This window comes from Monodon monoceros, unplaced genomic scaffold (genome assembly GCF_005190385.1).
Source record: "Monodon monoceros isolate NGI ecotype Baffin Bay Population unplaced genomic scaffold, NGI_Narwhal_1 Super_Scaffold_1, whole genome shotgun sequence".
Classification (NCBI taxonomy): domain Eukaryota; kingdom Metazoa; phylum Chordata; class Mammalia; order Artiodactyla; family Monodontidae; genus Monodon; species Monodon monoceros.
This window is the reverse complement of record NW_021703765.1, coordinates 49,661,553-49,679,237: the sequence shown is the minus strand read 5'-3', so window position 1 is coordinate 49,679,237 and position 17,685 is coordinate 49,661,553. Positions and strand designations below refer to the sequence as shown.

At 38.2% G+C, this 17,685-nt stretch overlaps 1 protein-coding gene across 1 annotated transcript in view; it reads left to right on the top strand.

Annotated features, from left to right (window-relative positions):
* The first annotated feature begins 395 nt into the window (after positions 1-395).
* The window catches only part of MIB1 (mindbomb E3 ubiquitin protein ligase 1), a 113,158-nt gene continuing 95,868 nt past the window's right edge, over positions 396-17,685 (top strand). The window contains exon 1 of the mRNA XM_029223352.1: positions 396-787. Coding sequence (XP_029079185.1) covers positions 559-787 — 229 coding nt within the window. The 5' untranslated portion in view covers positions 396-558. The remainder of the gene's footprint in view (positions 788-17,685) is intronic.

Here is a 17,685-nt window from a genome sequence, read left to right as displayed (position 1 = left end):
GAAGGGGGCCCCTGGGCCCGGGCGCTCGCCGGGCGCCGGCAGGTACCATCACTGCCCACGGGGGAGGAGGCGGCGCCGGCGCTCGGGCGTCCACCCCGGAGCGAGGGCCCAGGGGAGAAAATAGGCCGGCAGTTAAGCTTGCTCCCCGCCGCCCGCGCCGTCTCCCCGGGGTTAACCTCCCCCGGCCCCCTGTGCTCCCCGTGCTCCTGGCCGGGGGAGAGCGTGGTCTCCTGGCGGCCGTCGCTGTAGCCCGGCCGGGGAGCCCGGAGGAAGCGGGGGAGTCCCCGCCCACGGCCCCCTCCTCTCTGCCCGCCCGCCGCCGCCGCCTCGGAGCTGCTGCAGTCCGGCCTTCAGTCCGAGCGGGGGGCGCGGCGGCGGCGGCGACGGCTGGGGAGCGGCTTTGGGCTCGGCGGGGACCGCGCCGCCGCCCCCGTGAGTTATTCTCACGTCCCCCGGGGCTCGCTGCCGCCCCCGCCGGCGCCGAGAGTCCGGCCCGGGCCCAACTCCCTCACGGGTCCCCCGGCGGCGGCGGCGGCGGAGCCCACCGCTCGGGCCCCGATGAGTAACTCCAGGAATAACCGGGTGATGGTGGAAGGGGTTGGGGCCCGAGTCGTGCGCGGCCCGGACTGGAAGTGGGGGAAGCAGGACGGCGGCGAGGGCCACGTGGGCACGGTCCGGAGCTTCGAAAGTCCCGAGGAGGTGGTGGTGGTGTGGGACAACGGCACTGCCGCCAACTACCGCTGCTCCGGGGCCTACGACCTGCGTATCCTGGACAGCGCGCCCACGGGTAAGCGGCGGCCACCTGGCCCGGGGCCTGCGCGCGTGGGGGCAGGGGCGAGGCGGGGTGCGGGGGCGTCGGGAGGCCTGGGAGAAGCCCGTGGTGGAACGCCTACCGTGCAGCGCCTGGCTGGAGGGAGCGGGGAAGGAGTCAAAGGGAATTTTAGGTTCAATACCTGGTAAACAAAAACTCACAAAAAAGACCCCTCTTCTCTTCCCTCCGTCCCATCCCCAAGGGGAATGATGGCTGCACCATCATGGGGATGCTTTCAAGCCTGGAAGGCACAAAGCACCGGGAAGACCCCAGACACTTCCCCTCCTCTTTCTCCTCTAGGGAAGGGGTCTAGAGAGGCCTGTCTAATAAGCCATTGAAATTAATCAGCCACCGAGTGACGAGTGTCTGAAGGGAGGCTTGCCTTGCCATATGGTGTTTAGTTGACCGGTTACAATTGCCGAGGGGCCGTTGGTACCTCGGATTTGTTGCGATAGCCTTTTTTCCTCCTCATCTAACACATAGAAAGACATGGAGTTCAGTAGCTGAATGCTGCTACTTAGTACCCTGTGGAATGATTTTTCATTTTGTTTCGTTGTGTATCTTTATACCAATAGAGGGAAAAACAGCATAAGCTGTTGAACCCTTTCTTTGTGTTAAATACTCTTTTCAAGTGGAAGATAGGTATAGGGGACACCTGATATCTTTTAACGTCTCAGTTCATTTGTAAGGTTATATCAGAGACTTATCCATTAACACAGCAATGAGTCAGTGTCCTTCTTGATTCACCAAATTTCAGGGAACTGTTTGTTATTGACTCTAGGATTTTTATATAATATGATAAACTGAAAGCTTGCTCTCAAAATAATTTAATCGAATTCATTTTCACATAGATTTATCCTTGGTACTCTGTTCAGTAGGAAATAGTTTCAAATTTAAAATTTGATAATTTTCAGGATGCTTAAATAAGCTATTTTTAAAGCTTTATGATTGAGTTTGGCAAAACCTAACAAATCCTGAAATAGGTACGTAGTTATTGTTAGCACCAATAAAAAGGAAATTAATACAAGGCAGTTCAGTTTTTGAAGAGATAATTCATAAAATTGTGTTTCTTTGCTGGCTTTTTAAACATTGCAGAGGATTTATGTGCAGGACCAGTTTCTTGTGTGTTCTTACAGAATACTCATTGCAAGCATATGTATTAACGTATTGTAAATCTGCAACCCTTTTAAGGCCCAGTGGTAATACACTATATTCTTTTCTGTACTTTTGCTTCTTAACTTAATAGTACCTATTAGTGATTGTTCCATGTTAGCACATAGATGTCTGCCTTATTCTTTCATAGCTGCATAATATTACAGTGATTGGATGCAGTAATTTATTTAACCAGTGCTTTGTTGATGGGCATTTGTATTCTTTCAGGTTTTCTTATTTACGGTGATGCATTGAATGACTCCTTGTACATATATCCTGTGCATGTGTACTGAGTACTTTGGAAGTGGAATTGCTGCATCAAAGAGTGCACATATTTAATACTTTGAGAGATGTTGACTAAATGCCTTGGGAAGACATTTTCCCAATTTACCCTCCTACAACACTGTATGGGGCATATTCCTGCTAGCTCAAGCTAAAGTGAGCTCAATAATTTGGAGGCATCTTGGGATCAGTAATTGTAGGTTTATGGGGAATTTTAAATATCTTTCCAGGGTAAAAGTAAAGTGTAACAAATCCTGTACTACAGCAATTTCTGAAGGGATATTCATGTTGTCTGTATGTTTTCTAGTATGGAGTATATCTGTCGTGTAAATAGTTTCGTTATCTTATGTAAAAACAGGTATTTTTCAGAGGTTTAAAAATCTTAGTTTACAGGATAATTTTACACATTATTTAATTTGTTGGTATGTATCAATTCATCTTGTTCATCTGGTTCTGTTAGCAAACATTTTAAAAACACTTCTGGAGAAAATTAATGTTAAGCAAATAAAGCAAGAAAGTAAAGTTTCTTTAAAAAGAAAACGTATAGTATGTTAAAATGTAGAACAGTACTGTTTGTTGTTTAGGACAGGGTTTCTCAGTTTTGGCACTATTGCTGTTTTGGACTGATTAGATAATTCTTTGCTGGAGGGGGCTGTCCTGTGCACTGTGGCCAGCATCCCTGGCCTCTACCCACTGGTTGCAGTTATGATAACCCAACATTTTTCAGACATTGCCAGGTATGATTGCTGCAGGTTGGTACTCATTGGTTTGGGAATATGTACATATGTGGTAAAAGTGTACCAAAAAATAATAATAAATGCCAAGTTCAAGGGAGTGGCTCTCTTTATACTGAAGGAAGTGGAGTGTAGTAATTTTTTGGGTAAGTTTTATGTCTTAAACTGGGTGGTGGTACATAGGTGTGTGTTACATTTTTATGCCTTTTGTGTTCTTAAATTTCATAGTTAGTTTTTAAAAGTCTTGTAATATTTACCAGGACAACTGAGATTGTCTTTGGTTATTCATTCTTTGTTCCTTACTTGTTACCCACATTATATGAACAGAAAATTTATTGCAGTCTGTTTGGGAATTAAGAAATGGGTAGCTTTTAAAATAAAATTCTGTGAAACTTTCCTGAGAATTAAGGATTCTGGAATGGTTGAGTCATTTTGAATCTTTCTGATATTTCTTACTGTGTGTTGGAGATTTGGTCTGAGGGTTGTATGTGGGGTCTGTAACATTTTGGCACAGAAGCTTCGTTTTTTTTTTCTTTCAGGTGACACATGATAAATTTGAATTTATGGTCTAAGATAGTAAAACCTTGAGAAGAGTAGCATTTAGTATATATTTGAATGATATAACTTCTATTTTGTATCCAGATATATTTGGTTAATTTGTCGTGAGCAAGAAGATCGTGAAAATATATATGTTATTGGTGAATTAAGTTTGGAGTTAATTTTGTGAAGTCTGTAATCAAGTAGGTATAGTTGAGCTTTTATCATTTAGGTACTGATTTTATAGGATTTGGGGAGAAATGTGTTTTTACTTAATGCTTGTTTTTTGGTCACTTGACTACAGTGTTGTATTGTTACCAGAGAAAGAGTGGAGAAAATAAATGTGGGTTTCCTATAAAAGTTCTTTCTACTCTCCTGGGTATGGATAACAAAAGTTAGGAGTATAGATGATTAGGTTTATTTAAAACTAGTTTCTGGTATTTTTGGTCCAGGCTGTTTAGGGGGCAGTTCTTTGTACTTTTCTTCCACCCCTAGCAAAGAGTGCTTCTTAGGTCATTTGTGGACCAGCTCCTTAGACGTCATTATTCAATCGAAGGTCTAGAAGTGCTGACCCTGGATAAAAAGTGAAATGGCTTAATAACCCTCAGCGTTGCCTTTCTGAGGCCTCCTCTTTCTCTTCTGATCTGTTTCTAGAACTACAGGAGAAAAGAGTGTTATCAGGGGACAGAGTCTTAGGAAAAAACAGGGCTTGTGTGAACAATGTTTGGGGAATAGGATGCCAGACCTGGAAAGGATGAGATTTTGTGAGAGGTTTTTTACTAATGGCACCTGTAAGGAAAACTTGATTTTCCTATAGATCCTATCTATTTTAAATACTATGTAAAATGTCTTCTTTTTTATCTTCATCTGCTAAAACAATGTTTTAAGTGATGAAAGTCCATCTAGTTTTAATACTCCTTGTAAATTGCAGCAACTGAGGACCTCAAGAAATCAACTTGAAGATCTCAAGAAATAGTTATCCCTCTGTCAGTACTTCTCAAACGGACAGTGAGCATGCAGATTAACTGGGAACCTTTAAAAATAGACATTCTCATTCAGTAGGTGTGGGATTCAGCAAGAGTAGTTTAAAAGCGCCCAGGTGATGCAGATGATGCTGGCTCATGGACACACTTTGAATTGCAGGATGCTAAGTGACTGCTTGTCTTTTGAGATGTCCAGGCTCTTTGTTGTTTCCTTTTCCCTTCAGCTGATTCCAAGCCTTCATTGTTTGTCAGTAATATATGTCTTCAGTTTTGGAGACTGACATTATTGGGCAGGAAGAAGGGGAGGAAATAAAGGAACATGAAACAGCTTTCTTTTTAAAAAACAAAAACCAAAAAACACTACTCTTTCTTTTTTTAACTACTATTTTAAAAAAATTTATTTATTTTATTTTATTTATTTTTGGCTGTGTTGGGTCCTAGTTGCTGCGTGCAGGTTTTCTCTAGTTTCCGCGAGAGGGGGCTACTCTTCGTTGCGGTGCGCGGGCTTATTGCGGTGGCTTCTCTTGTTGCGGAGCACAGGCTCTAGGTGCGTGGGCTTCAGTAGTTGTGGCACCCAGGCTTGCGGGCTCTAGAGCGCAGGCTCAGTCGTTGGGATGCACAGGATTAGTTGCTCCGCAGCATGTGGGATCTTCCCGGACCAGGGCTCAAACCCGAGTCCCCTGCATTGGTAGGCGGATTCTTAACCACTGTGCCACCAGGGAAGTCCCGAAACAGCTTTCTAATATATGTATTTGTTTGCAGATATAATGCTGTCTTAATATATATTCTCGTTCTAAACTTTACAGCCTTATCTCTCTGGATTAGGTATTGCTTTTGGATGTATTTCCCGGTAGCTGCCCACCAGGTTCTCTCTTCCACCTTCCTTAATTGCTAGGCAGTGTGACCACAGTGCACTCTGTGCTTCTGTCTACTGCCACAGGTATGCTGTGTTGTAATTGTCTTTTGCATGAGTTTATTAGTTTGAGAGGAAGGAGTGTGTGTGTGTGTGTTCCTTGTATCTCCGTTTTCTAGCAAAGCCATAGCTCTGGATGAATATTTTCTGAATAAAATGCTCTTTTCAAAGAACTTTGGACTCATTTGATCTGCGGTTAGATAGATATTAGCCTAACACAGATAAAAGGGAAGGCTTGGAGAGATGAAGAGACTTGTCCAGTCATAAAGCTGGTGAATGGCAGATGTAGGGATGAAAACCCAGTTCATTGCTTTTCCTCATCATTCTCTCTTCCGTTTATAGTATAGTAGTTCAGAAATGATCACCATTTGTATTACTTTTCCTGAGGGAAAATTGATTAGGAAATTTAAATAATTCTAGTCTGTGATATGGTTATTTGATTAACTTAATGTAACATTGTTGGAGATGAATGGTTTTTCTGTGTGTATCCAACATGACAGGTAGTTTATTACATGTAATTATCTTTAGCCTCCTTTAAGAAAACATATCAGTCCTGTGAAAGAGTTTTTGCAAAGTAATTGCTCTCAAAGCAACTAATTGAGCTGCACATGAGGCTGTCAGATTCTCCAGCTCAGCTGGTTAGCCTTTACTATATGGTATTGTTTTTTTACTTTATTGGGGTTCTTCATCTTTTATGTTTTCTTTGTTCCAAACAGTGGCCCAAAGTCCCAGTCATCCTGCACTCTTGAAGCCAAGTTCTGCTCTTGGCAGAAGATGTGACATGGTCATATCTCTAAACTATCAGATCTTACTGAAACTCACCTTGTTCATAAAGCTTCTTTTGTTTTATGAGAAAAATTGGCTTATTAATATTTATGCTTGTATGTGTGTGCTCAGGGGCAACATAGATACTTACATTACCTGGTGTGGGAGAAAATTTTCATTTAGAAGTTAGAAGCCAGCTAGCTAGCTTTTTCGTTTAGCAGTGAAATAAATGGATTATATCAATTTAAATATAAATTTCCCTCTACCTTTGAAAATTTGATTTAATGTTAATAGTAAAGAGCTAATATCTATTCATACAGCTAAATTACAGCTAACCTGGGAAATACAAATTAAAAAAAGAGACTTCACCCCATTTAGATTGATTAAAAGTCTAAAAATAGTATGCATTGATAAAGAATATGGGGAAATCAGAACTCTCAAGTTACTGGTGGGATTGTAAATTAGTACAACTACTTTGAGAAGCAGTTTGGCAACATCTTGTAAATTAAAAAAAAAAATTCATGTATCCTGCAACTGAGAAAATTTACTTCTAAATGTTATGTCACGAGATTCTCAAGCACACATCCATAAAGAGATATGTATAAAGAAATTCACTGCAGTCTTGTTCATAAAAGCAGTAATTTGAAGTGACAGAAAATTTATATGTAGAGTATATTATGTTGCATGAGTCCCATACAATAAAATATTATCAGTTAAAATGAAAGAATTAGCCTATATTTATCAGATATATGGTGAGTGAAAAAGTAGATTTCAAAGAGATACTGGAGATAATACTGTGTTTTTTATGTAAGTTTGAAAAAAGACTAAAAGTTCTTTTTATGGAAAAATATATGTAGAAAAAGGATAAAGACTTAGACTGAAAGGATCTAACCTCAGGGTGGTATTTTGGTATTTTGCTTTTCATCTCATCAAATTATTATTTTTCTTTTTAATGAGAGCAATGTGATTTTTCTTCATTGTTTTTGGAAATCTTGGTTTAGTATGTTAGTAAATCAAGTCTGATTCTAAATTGAGTTTGTTTCCATTCTTGATTTTGTTGGACGCACTAGCTCTCAGGAGACCTCACGAAGATAGACGATAGATCCAAAGGGAAGAAGTGCATTTCTGATGTGTCCTTGCTGGTTATGAAGCTGTTGTCTCTTGCCTTCAGTTCACCCTCTGCGCTCCTGCCCCTGAGGCTGGGCTGGGGGTGGGGAGGGATATACTCTTTCTTGTTTTGCTTGCTCTTCCTACAGGTATCATTTCACTGAGCAGGATTTCAGTGTCAGTATTTGATTCCAGTTTGCTTATTTCCAACACCATCAGAAGTAGCCTGATGTGCGCCCCCCGCCCCGTGACGCTAGCACCTGCCAGTTGCAACCGCTCTTTAAAAGTCTGGATCCCAGCCCTATGAGACCCCTCCTTTAAGCCTCTTCCTTTTTTTTTTTTTTTTTTAATATGCCATGATTTATTTCTTTTTTAAAATTGATTTACTTATTTTTATTTTTGGCTGCATTGGGTCTTTGTTGCTGCGCATGGGCTTTCTCTAGTTGTGGCTAGTGGGGGCTACTCTTTGTTGCGGTGTGCCTGCTTCTTATTGCAGTGGCTTCTCTTGTTGTGGAGCACAGGCTCTAGGCGTGCGGGCTTCAGTAGTTGCGGCTCGCGGGCTGTAGAGCACAGGCTCAGTAGTTGTGGCACATGGGCTTACTTGCTCTGGGGCATGTGGGATCTTCCCAGACCAGGGCTCAAACCCATGTCCCCTGCCTTGGCAGGCAGATTCTTAACCACTGCGCCATGTAAGTCCCCGCCTCTTACATTTTAATAATACTATTTTTCATTGTTTCCCCATTTTTAGAAGTGGTGTGGTTTCCTGTCTCCTGACTGGACCCTGATTAATACAATGTGTTTACCAAATCTCAATCTTATTTTTCTATCCCATTTACCAGTAAACATTTTTATTGAAATTTAGCTAGTAATTTTCCATCTTTTCTGATGCTGATCATTTCTAACAAACGAATTGGACAGTGTTTCACTTTTACATTGTGAATAAATAAATTCAAAATCCACTGAATTTAAAATAAAAGTGATTTTCCTTTATGGATGCAGATATTAGAGTTTATTGGTGGTACACATTGTTTCAGCATTAAAGACCATATAATGATGGAAGTATCTCCAAATGTCAGTTTTCACGGTGCTTACTCTAGTTTCTTTTGGACTGCGTTTATTTTCTTATTTATTGTCAGACATCACCTTTACCTGGAAGGGATAGATTAAATGGTATAATTTAAAAATATATGTATCTTCTAGGGAGCACACCGTTAACAACCACTTTTCATTCCAGAAAAGGTGTGCAATTTGGGAATACTTATTTTATTTAAAAAAAAAGGAAATATTCTTAATTTTGACCCTCAAGCACTTTGTTGCAAGATAATCAACATGTTGTTTTGTATCATTAGGAGGGGCTCCACAAGACTGCTTAACTAGGCACAAAATAGGTGCAGTCCGTCTTAATGTGCAAGAAGTGAGCAACAGTGTTAGACCCTCAGGCTGTCAAACTCCCACTCACCTTTAGTACACCTTGTATTCCGTGTGTGATTTTTTTTCCTTTTTTTGTGGAGACCCACTGAGGGTGCTACTATCAGCTGAATAATGTACAATTAATAACCTAATTTCATTCATAGCTTTTTAGCAAAATAGTAAATATAGGGAATTCCTTGGCAGTCCAGTGGTTGAGACTCCGAGCTTTCACTGCTGAGGGCCTGGGTTCAATCCCTGGTCAGGACCTAAGATCCCACAAGCTGTGTGGTGTGGCCAAAAAAAAAAGAAAAAAGAAAAAAAAAAAGAAAAATAGTAAATATAAAAGTATTAATGGAGGTCCACAACGCTTTATTCAGAATGCTTGGGACTGAATTTATAAACTTTTGTTAATGCCCACTTCCAGGTCCACAGCAGCACCCTGTCATCAGATACACCAGTATTTCTGCAGGAAGCATATGAATGGTTATACTAAGGGGGTAAATAAAGACTACACAGCCTCTTGTTTGTTCAGATCAGGATTTACCACTAAATGAGTTTCCTGCTCATTTACAGAAAACTTAAGAGTTTTGGGATTTTGGAACAGATAAGAGATTGTGGGCTTATCTCTTTAATTTCAGAGGATCATCTTTTGTATTTCCTGGGTCATGTACTTCACTTTGAAAACCATTGCACTGTCACCAAGCAGGAGCTTATGCATTTTAAGTATCTGTAGGGAAATGGCTTTTTTAGAACACTCCTCATTCTCCTAAGCCTGTTTCTTTACTCATATACTTTCATATGTCCCCATACCAGTTTAGCTTGCCTTTTTTTATCATCATGTTTGCATTACAGCGATTAAACCACCTCCTCAGATGGAACTAGGAACACAGGAACAATTTTGATCTTTGCCCATAGATTAGCTCTATGTAAATAAGTTCTTGTGAAATAGTCTGGTACCTAAGTTATCTTTAAAACTTTGTTTCTGAGGGAAAATGGTTCTGAATTCTAAACAGCGGGCTTTTAAATGAACTTGTAGGACGCAACTAAGATAAGGTGGGGTTTAAATTAATGGAGGAGATAATGGAATGCAGCAGGTAGTCCAGACATTCATTTCTGGCTTTGGATTGCCTTTGGGAGCATATTTACTTTTGTAGATGCTTGCTGTGGTTAGGGTTAGTTTATATTCTCTAAGCACACTCATGATAAGAGTATATAGCTTTCTCCTGGGATGGATTTATCTTCTTGATGATAATTTTGTTCTGAAAAAATCAAGAAATGGGGTAGAAACGTTTTGATGTTAAAAATCATTATTTGAATTTTGGGAGTTTTGCAAGGCTAGTGATAATAAATCATAAAAGCTTGAGATTGTAATATTTTTACATTGTGGTGCCTTGCTCACCCCTCTTTCCCAGTCTCTTATCATGGAGTAGTGGAAAATGCACGAGCTTAGTAGGGAAGTCAAGGTATTTGTTCATTCTAGATTTTCTCACGTGGCCTCGTTAACTAGGGGAATGGACTAACATTTACTGAGCTCCCATCATGTGTCAGGAACTATGCTAAGCTTTTTATATACTTTATCTCATTTAAACCTCATAAAAGTGTTTTTTGATAGCCTTCATTTTACTTATGAGAAAACAGGCTATGAGAAATGAACTAATTTGCCCAAGATTTCATAAGTAATTGGTTGATGGTTGAGATTCAAATCTAGGTTTGTCAGTCTTTTTTTTTCCCCCTGCCTTATAACATTAGTCTCTTTAAAACTTTAATTCTTCACCTGTAAAATGAAGTTGGAGTAGGTCAAGGTACACAGGTGTTTTGCTTGTAAAATGAAAAAATGAATTTTTATCTGTTAGGAAAAAAATAAAGTGGATAAAATTCTTATTTTTGTTTGACCTCATTAATTTTCTACTCTTGTGTAACAAGTGCTAAAAATAACAAATATATTACTAAAATTGCCAGTTGTATGCCTAATTTGACGCCTTGTTTCTTTTGTTTGGACTGTGTAAGGCATGATTGTAATTTTATTATGCAAGCTTATAATAAAGTAGAGTAGCAGAGGCTGCAAAAATAGATGAGAGAATAACTTGTCCAACAGAAAAGATATGATGAAAAAGTTGTAGATTTTGGGTGAGGCACTTTCAAAGACATCTCCTTAACTCATAACAGAAGTTGGTTGGAAGTAGATGGTGTTTCACTCTACAACACTTTTGAAATTAACTAAGAAGTAGATAATCTTTTCAATTTTAAAAATGTATCTCTTTGAGATTTATTTGAATATTAGAATAGGATTTAATAACTTATATTTTTAGTGCAGAGGTTGAATGGGGAACATGATGCCCTAGATATGTAATTATTCTTCAAATAAAATCAGAGCTAAGTAGAGGGAAAAACCCTCATAGGGTAAAAGCATAAGAGGCCAAGCTTTGTAATCAGCCTCCTCACATGGGTTTGAATTTGAGCCCACCACTTACTAACGTATGCCTTCGTATCGTCAATTTCTTCATCTATAAATGAGGATAATAATGCCTACCTTTTAGTATTGCTGGGAAAGTTAATAAAATATATGTGAAGCACCTAGCTTGGTACTGATTTAAGTAGTGGTTAGTATTATTAATAATAACAATACTATTTTCACTAATTTACTGTTTCTCAAGAGTAAGGAATGTGGAGTACACCAACCAGCTGGCAGGTCACAAAGGCCTCACCCTCAGTAGGAATTTTAATTACATTTCAGCCAGTTTCTAAACCATAAGTACTTTGATGGTTCAGGGAGAATAAGAATAAGATGCATACTCAAGTTGGTTAACCCTCTTTAATCTCTGTAAACTTGTCACATTGATTTGGGGTTAAAATCGAATGAATCCATAAATCAGAAATAGGAATTCTTGTTTGACTGAGTGACATCAGCAAACGGTTGTGCCACAGCAAGTAATTGCTTTTAAACACTGGTTAATGACTTGTAAATTATTTTTTGAGGTTAGGTGAAATCTTTTAATTAGGGCAAAAGATTAGAGGATTAACTAGGCACTATACTAGTCTACTAGGAATGCTTATTTTTATTTTAAAAAAGTTTTAAAATTTATTACATAGTATTTAATATATCCAAGTGGATAAGTGATTAATAAACGTGAACCTATCTAGAAATAAAGCATTTCTAATGTTTAAAACACTCTCTGTACTTCTTCCCAGTTTCATTCCCTTCCTCTCCTAAAGTAACCACTGTGTAGAAATTAGTAATTCCCATGGGTTTCTTTACGTTTATGCTGTGTTGTATATATCTGTAAACAGTGCATAGTACTTTATTTGCAACATTCTGTATTCTTGAATAATTTTAAAATTCAGCATTATGGTTGAAGGATTCATCCATGTTGAATTGTGTGGCTCTTGAGCGTTCATTTTAGGTATTCCATTGTATACCTAATACATATCTTCACTCTCTTGTTAATGAACATTTACATTGTGTACTTTTTCTTTTGTTCTTATACAAAGTGATAATTCACATATTCTTGTTCCATGTTTAAGTGCTTCACATAGTGAACTGCTTGTAGTGAGAACCTTCTCTCTTTCAATCATGTTTTCTCTATAGAAATTTAACATTTTACTTAAATCAGTGCTTTATGAATTTGAGCTGTTTTTCTTGGCTCTTTTAAGAAACTTGTGGTTATTGATCTCGACCATAGTGTTTTACTGGTCTCATAAAATTTGCCAGCAAAAAGACTTAAGCTATGTAAATACTCTAAGTTACTGAATTTAGGCGAGATGTCATTAAAATGTAGAGCAGATGGTCATTTGAGTATTAGAATGAGTCAAAAGCTATCATCAGGTGGTTCATTTAACGGTGGCAGATGTCTTCATAAAGCTTAGCCAAGGGAAAGAGTGTTAACTCTCTAGGGTGGTATGGTATTCTTTAGGAAGGAGAAAAAGCATTTATGGGTTTAGTTAGGGAATTAAATTTTATTGAATTTTTAGGGAATAACTCTTGGAGGTTCTAAGGAGGTTCAGAGTGGAAGGGAGTGCTTTTAGTTGAGAATGAATTGGGTGGATGAAGTAAGGGGAAACAAAAAAGCTGCCAGAGTAAGAGACCAGTAAAATGTTGGCCTTGTTCATTTAATCCTTTTTCCTTTTTTATGTTTTCTTTAAATGTCATCTTTTGTTTTTAAAGTCAATTAATTGCATTCTCATTAAAAATTCTGTACTGCTCATTTTGGTAGTGGAGTGGGTTGCTTTGTTTACTTTTTCCAATTCTCAGTATTAGTCTGTTTCACAGCTGTTCAGTAGCTTTGTTGGCATTTGAACTGTGGGAACCAAGAAAGGATTTGGATGTGCTTTTGTGTGCATTAGTGGTTTTCCTGAAGTATTCTTTAAAACCGTGAATTGTAGAAGTTTTTATTTTTTTTTTAACCAGTTATCATTGTATGTTTAAATGGTTGCTTTTAAAGAAAGCCTGTACTCAGATTATGAGCTCATGAATGTTATTGTGTTTTGGAGAAAATGAACTTAGAGATGAAAAATATGTAAATAGGGGAACAGCTGAAAACTGGGCTTTTCCTTTTCTGGTCAAGTGAGGAGGTTGGGATACATTTTCCCTATGCCTTTCATCAGTCAGCACTCATTTGAAGAGCTGTGCAGATAAATTAGGATATACCTCTTAGTGTGTATTGGATACCCATTTGTTTAGTGTATTTGACTTTTTGTGATGGCATAGGAGACCTATTTTAGACCTGTTCAGAAACTTAACTACTGTGTGGACATTTACTGTTACTGCTATTTAATGTTAATTAGGATGTTTTTGGTCATGATGCTTTCCTGTGGTAAGACAAATTAGACTCTTAAGGCACGTGGCAATAAGGAGTGTACTTATTAGCTATATATTTTCTTTTCATAAGCACAGAATAGCTCAAGTTAGGGTAAGGGTTAAAAGACGTAAAAACTTCTGAGTAGCAGTGTACCATATTGCTGAAGTAACTATTTGAAAGTTGGTTTCTGTAAATACTTGGAGTTCCTCATGTTTTTATTTTTAGCTTTTATTTATAAGTGACATATACCAGCATTTCTGATGCTTATACTGCATATTAAATGCCCCTTCTCGCCCAGCTGCTTCCTAGAATTAATACATACCCAGTGTAGAAAACTTGGAAAACCCCAAAGGGCGATCCCGTCAAGCACATTTTGGGGGTTATCTTTCTAGTTTTTCTGGGCACATGTGTTATATGTATAATGTAATTTATGTACCAAAGTGCTCTATTGTAATTCTTTGCATACTGCTTTATAAAATAATAATATAGTTTACCATCTCAGTACCATTTCTTCTACAACATGGTTTAATAACTGCATAGAATTTCTATGGATTACCTTAGTTTACACATAAATAGCCGCATCCCCATCTTTTCAATATGTTACATTAAATTTTTATTTACTGCAAACAATTTAGTATCATGAGATGTACCTTTTAAAAAATTTGAAGACAGGGTCAAAATCTTTTAAAGCATTTGAAACATTTTGCAAGTACCTTCCATAGAGACTGTATCAATTTCTGTTTCCCTCTCAGCAGTATGACTGGCTCCCTTGACACCATCTTCACGTACACTGACATATTATTTTTAATCTGTTCCAATTTAAGAGGATAAAGTTGGTATCTCTTGTTTTGTATTTTCTTTTTAAAATTATGAAATTAATACTTATAATAAAACTAAACAATTGAAAATTGTATGTAATAAAGCTAAACAACTGAAAAGTGTATACAGAAAAAAAGTGAAGGTGCCTTCTCCTTCCTTATCTGTGTATCCTCAACCACTGTCAGCAGTTTGGAGGAGTTTCCAGGTTTTCTCTATTTATACACTTCCTATATGTGTGTGTGACTTCTAGGTTTTGTGTCATGCTTAGAGAGACTTTACTCAGAATTGTAAAAGATGCTGTTCAACTATTTTTTCTAGCACTTTTATGGTTTTCTTTTTTTCATATTTAGCTCTTTAATTTATCCACATTTTTGCTATGCTGTACTGCAGGAAACTGTAATAAAGATTGTAACTTATTTTTAACTTGCTTTGTTCTAGTTGCAATGGTTACACAACAAATACCCCCAAACTTAGTGGTGTGAAACAGTTTATATGCTCAGGGCTTCTACCCCTCAGGGATTTGGAGAGGCTCAGTGGGGAATGGCTTGCCTCTGCTCCACAGTATCTAGGGCCCCAGCTAGGAGAGTCAAACAGTTGAGGGGGCTGCACAGCCAGGCTTCCTCGGGCATCTCTTTATACATCTTTATGGCCTCGCCAAGTGGTCTCCTCTCTGTGGCAGCTTCAGGGTAGCCAGACTTAGTATGAAAGAACTGCCAAGGCATGTGGGGGCATGAATCCTGAGGGGGAGAGAGAGACATGGACAGACAGGTGGCACAGAAGTCATATGGTGTCACTTCTGCCACCTTCTATTAACCAAGGCAGTTGCAGATGTCCCCCCAGGATCAGTGGGGAGGAAAACAGACCCGCCTCTTGATGGCCACTTGTCATTCATTGTCCTCTTGTCAGAAGAGCACTTGGGGTGGATATAGATCGGTGAGGCTTTCTTTGGAAAATACAATCTGCCACGTCTTTCCTCCATTTTAAGTACACACTCAGTTTTCCAGGAATGTGCCTGATGTAAAATGCATAAATAAAGCAGGGGTGTACCTGTATTTCAGTATTTAAATTGATGAATTTAAAAAAACCTCATATTGTGATTCTTGCCATTTCTTATTAAAAAGTGCAATTTTATGAAAATTTAAAATTCATTTTTAGGCTTGCATCAGACAATTATGACAGTTCTTCAAAATCTTTGTCTGTTGATAGGTTTTAGAATTTACCTTAAAAATATCTTTATGTGAGCTAGGATAATTTCTTTCTTAACTTTGTAGACTTTTGCTATTTGTGTTGGGAGATAATATCAGGAATAATTACAAAATTGTGTTTTCAAAGTGAACATTATAAGGAATGGTTATATATTGATTTAAAGCAAAATATAGCAAATTCTTAGCAACCCATGGGATGATTAGCCAGGTTATGGATTATTTGGTACTTAAAAAAAAAATCCTTCTGTGATTGAAAAACACCAAACAAATCCTTTTCTGTGTATTCATTTATACACCCCAAAAGGAAGAATAGATTTGGCCTTTTGATTTATATTGTGAAAGACTGAAGCATGCAGTACTTGTGAACGCTGGTAGCTCTGAGTTGTGCAGCTATAAATTTGGTTGTTTTTTTTTTTTAATTTGGTTTTTAATTTTAGTTTACAGTCTGTTAGACTAGAGTATAATTTCTTTTGGGCCTATGGCTGATGATAATTTTCATGATTGATGCAGTCAGAATTAGCCATAGGCTAGAATGAGAAGTGGTGGATGAACTACTCTTGTGTAGGACTGTCTCACATGGCAGTTGTGTCCTCTGTTGCTGTTCTGGAGTGAAAACAATTAAAGGAACAGAGAGGACAGGTACAGCTGCAGGGAAGCCACAAACTTTGGGGGAAAACCTGAGATAAAAGAGTAATTAGCAAATGGAGAGGGCAGGTAATTTGCTGAAATAAAATGGGGGTAATCCACACATGAATAATTGAATATTTTCTGTATGCAGTCTCTGGGAAATTGAGATATTTATTGAGCTCTTTAATTTTTGTATAAGTATTGCTGAATTTGCCTGGGGTATGTGATGACTTTGATCATTAAATTATTTAAATAGATGACTAGTACTTTTAATATATCTATATTAAGATTAAATTAATTGCAGTATAATTCTTTATACTTACCTTTTATTGTAACGCCTTTCAGAGTATGTTTACCTCTATTATATCACTTTAGGTTCACAGTGTCCCTTTCCATATTGTCTTAGTCTGCTTGGGATGCCATAACAATCTACCACAGACTGGGTGATTTAAACAATAGGAATTTATTTCTCACAGTTCTAGAGGCTGGGTAGTCCAAGTTCAGGGGGGTGGCCACTTTGGTTCCCTATTGAGGGCTCTCTCCTTGGCTTGCAGATAGCTGCCTTCTTGCTTTGTTTTCACATGACAGAAAAAGAGAGAGAGAGAGAGACACTTTGGTCTCTCTTCCTCTCCTTAGAAAGACACTAATCCCATCATGGGAGTCCCACCCTCATTGCCTCATCTAAACCTAATTACCTCCCAAAGGCCTTACCTCCAAATATCACATTGGAGGTTAGGGATTGTGGGGGGAACCTCTCCCAGTCCATAACATCTATGAAAGGAAGTATTTTCTCAATTTATAGATGAGAATATTGGTCCCAGAGTAGTTTAAAAAGCTCAATTCTGAACATTACCTAGCCAGTAAGTTATGTGAGTAGTTTCTGAAATCGCATACCTTTGTTTTCCCCATTTAATGCAACAATTTAAATATACAGATCAGAGATTATGTTTTATCGTATTATCTCCCAGCATGACTCTATAAAGTTTATCTCTAAGTCTCTGACTATATTTCATAATCCTGCCAAACAAATAAAGCTGCTCCTGGTTCATTGAATATACTCTGTGCTCTTCTGAGGTTTCTTTCTTCTTTTGAAAGGTGTACTCATCCACCATTTCTAAAAAACGTTTCCTGATTCTTTTTTTTTTTTTTTTGATTTAGTTTTTTGAATGAGTTTCTCAGTGGAGCCCTGAGCTTGTATTATTTGATAAGCATGTGCTTATTTATGTTTTTGTTGGTGGCTCCCTTTCTGTTTTTTAAGGGAGCAGTTCTAGGTTTCAGTTTATTGTGCTGTTTGTTCCTAAATATCTCTAATACTTATCTATTTGTATTCTCTTTAATGATCTTATTTATACTTTTTTTGTTTTTTTGTTACCTTCTACATCTTTTATTTTCTAACCCATAGCCACCAAGACCTAAATCTCTCTTGACTCTTTTTCTCTCCACTTCCACTATCATCACCCTGGCTTAAACTACCATTATCTTACCTGGACTACTGTGTAAGCTTCTTACCACTTGACTTTGTTTCTCTAGCCCCTTTTATTTTC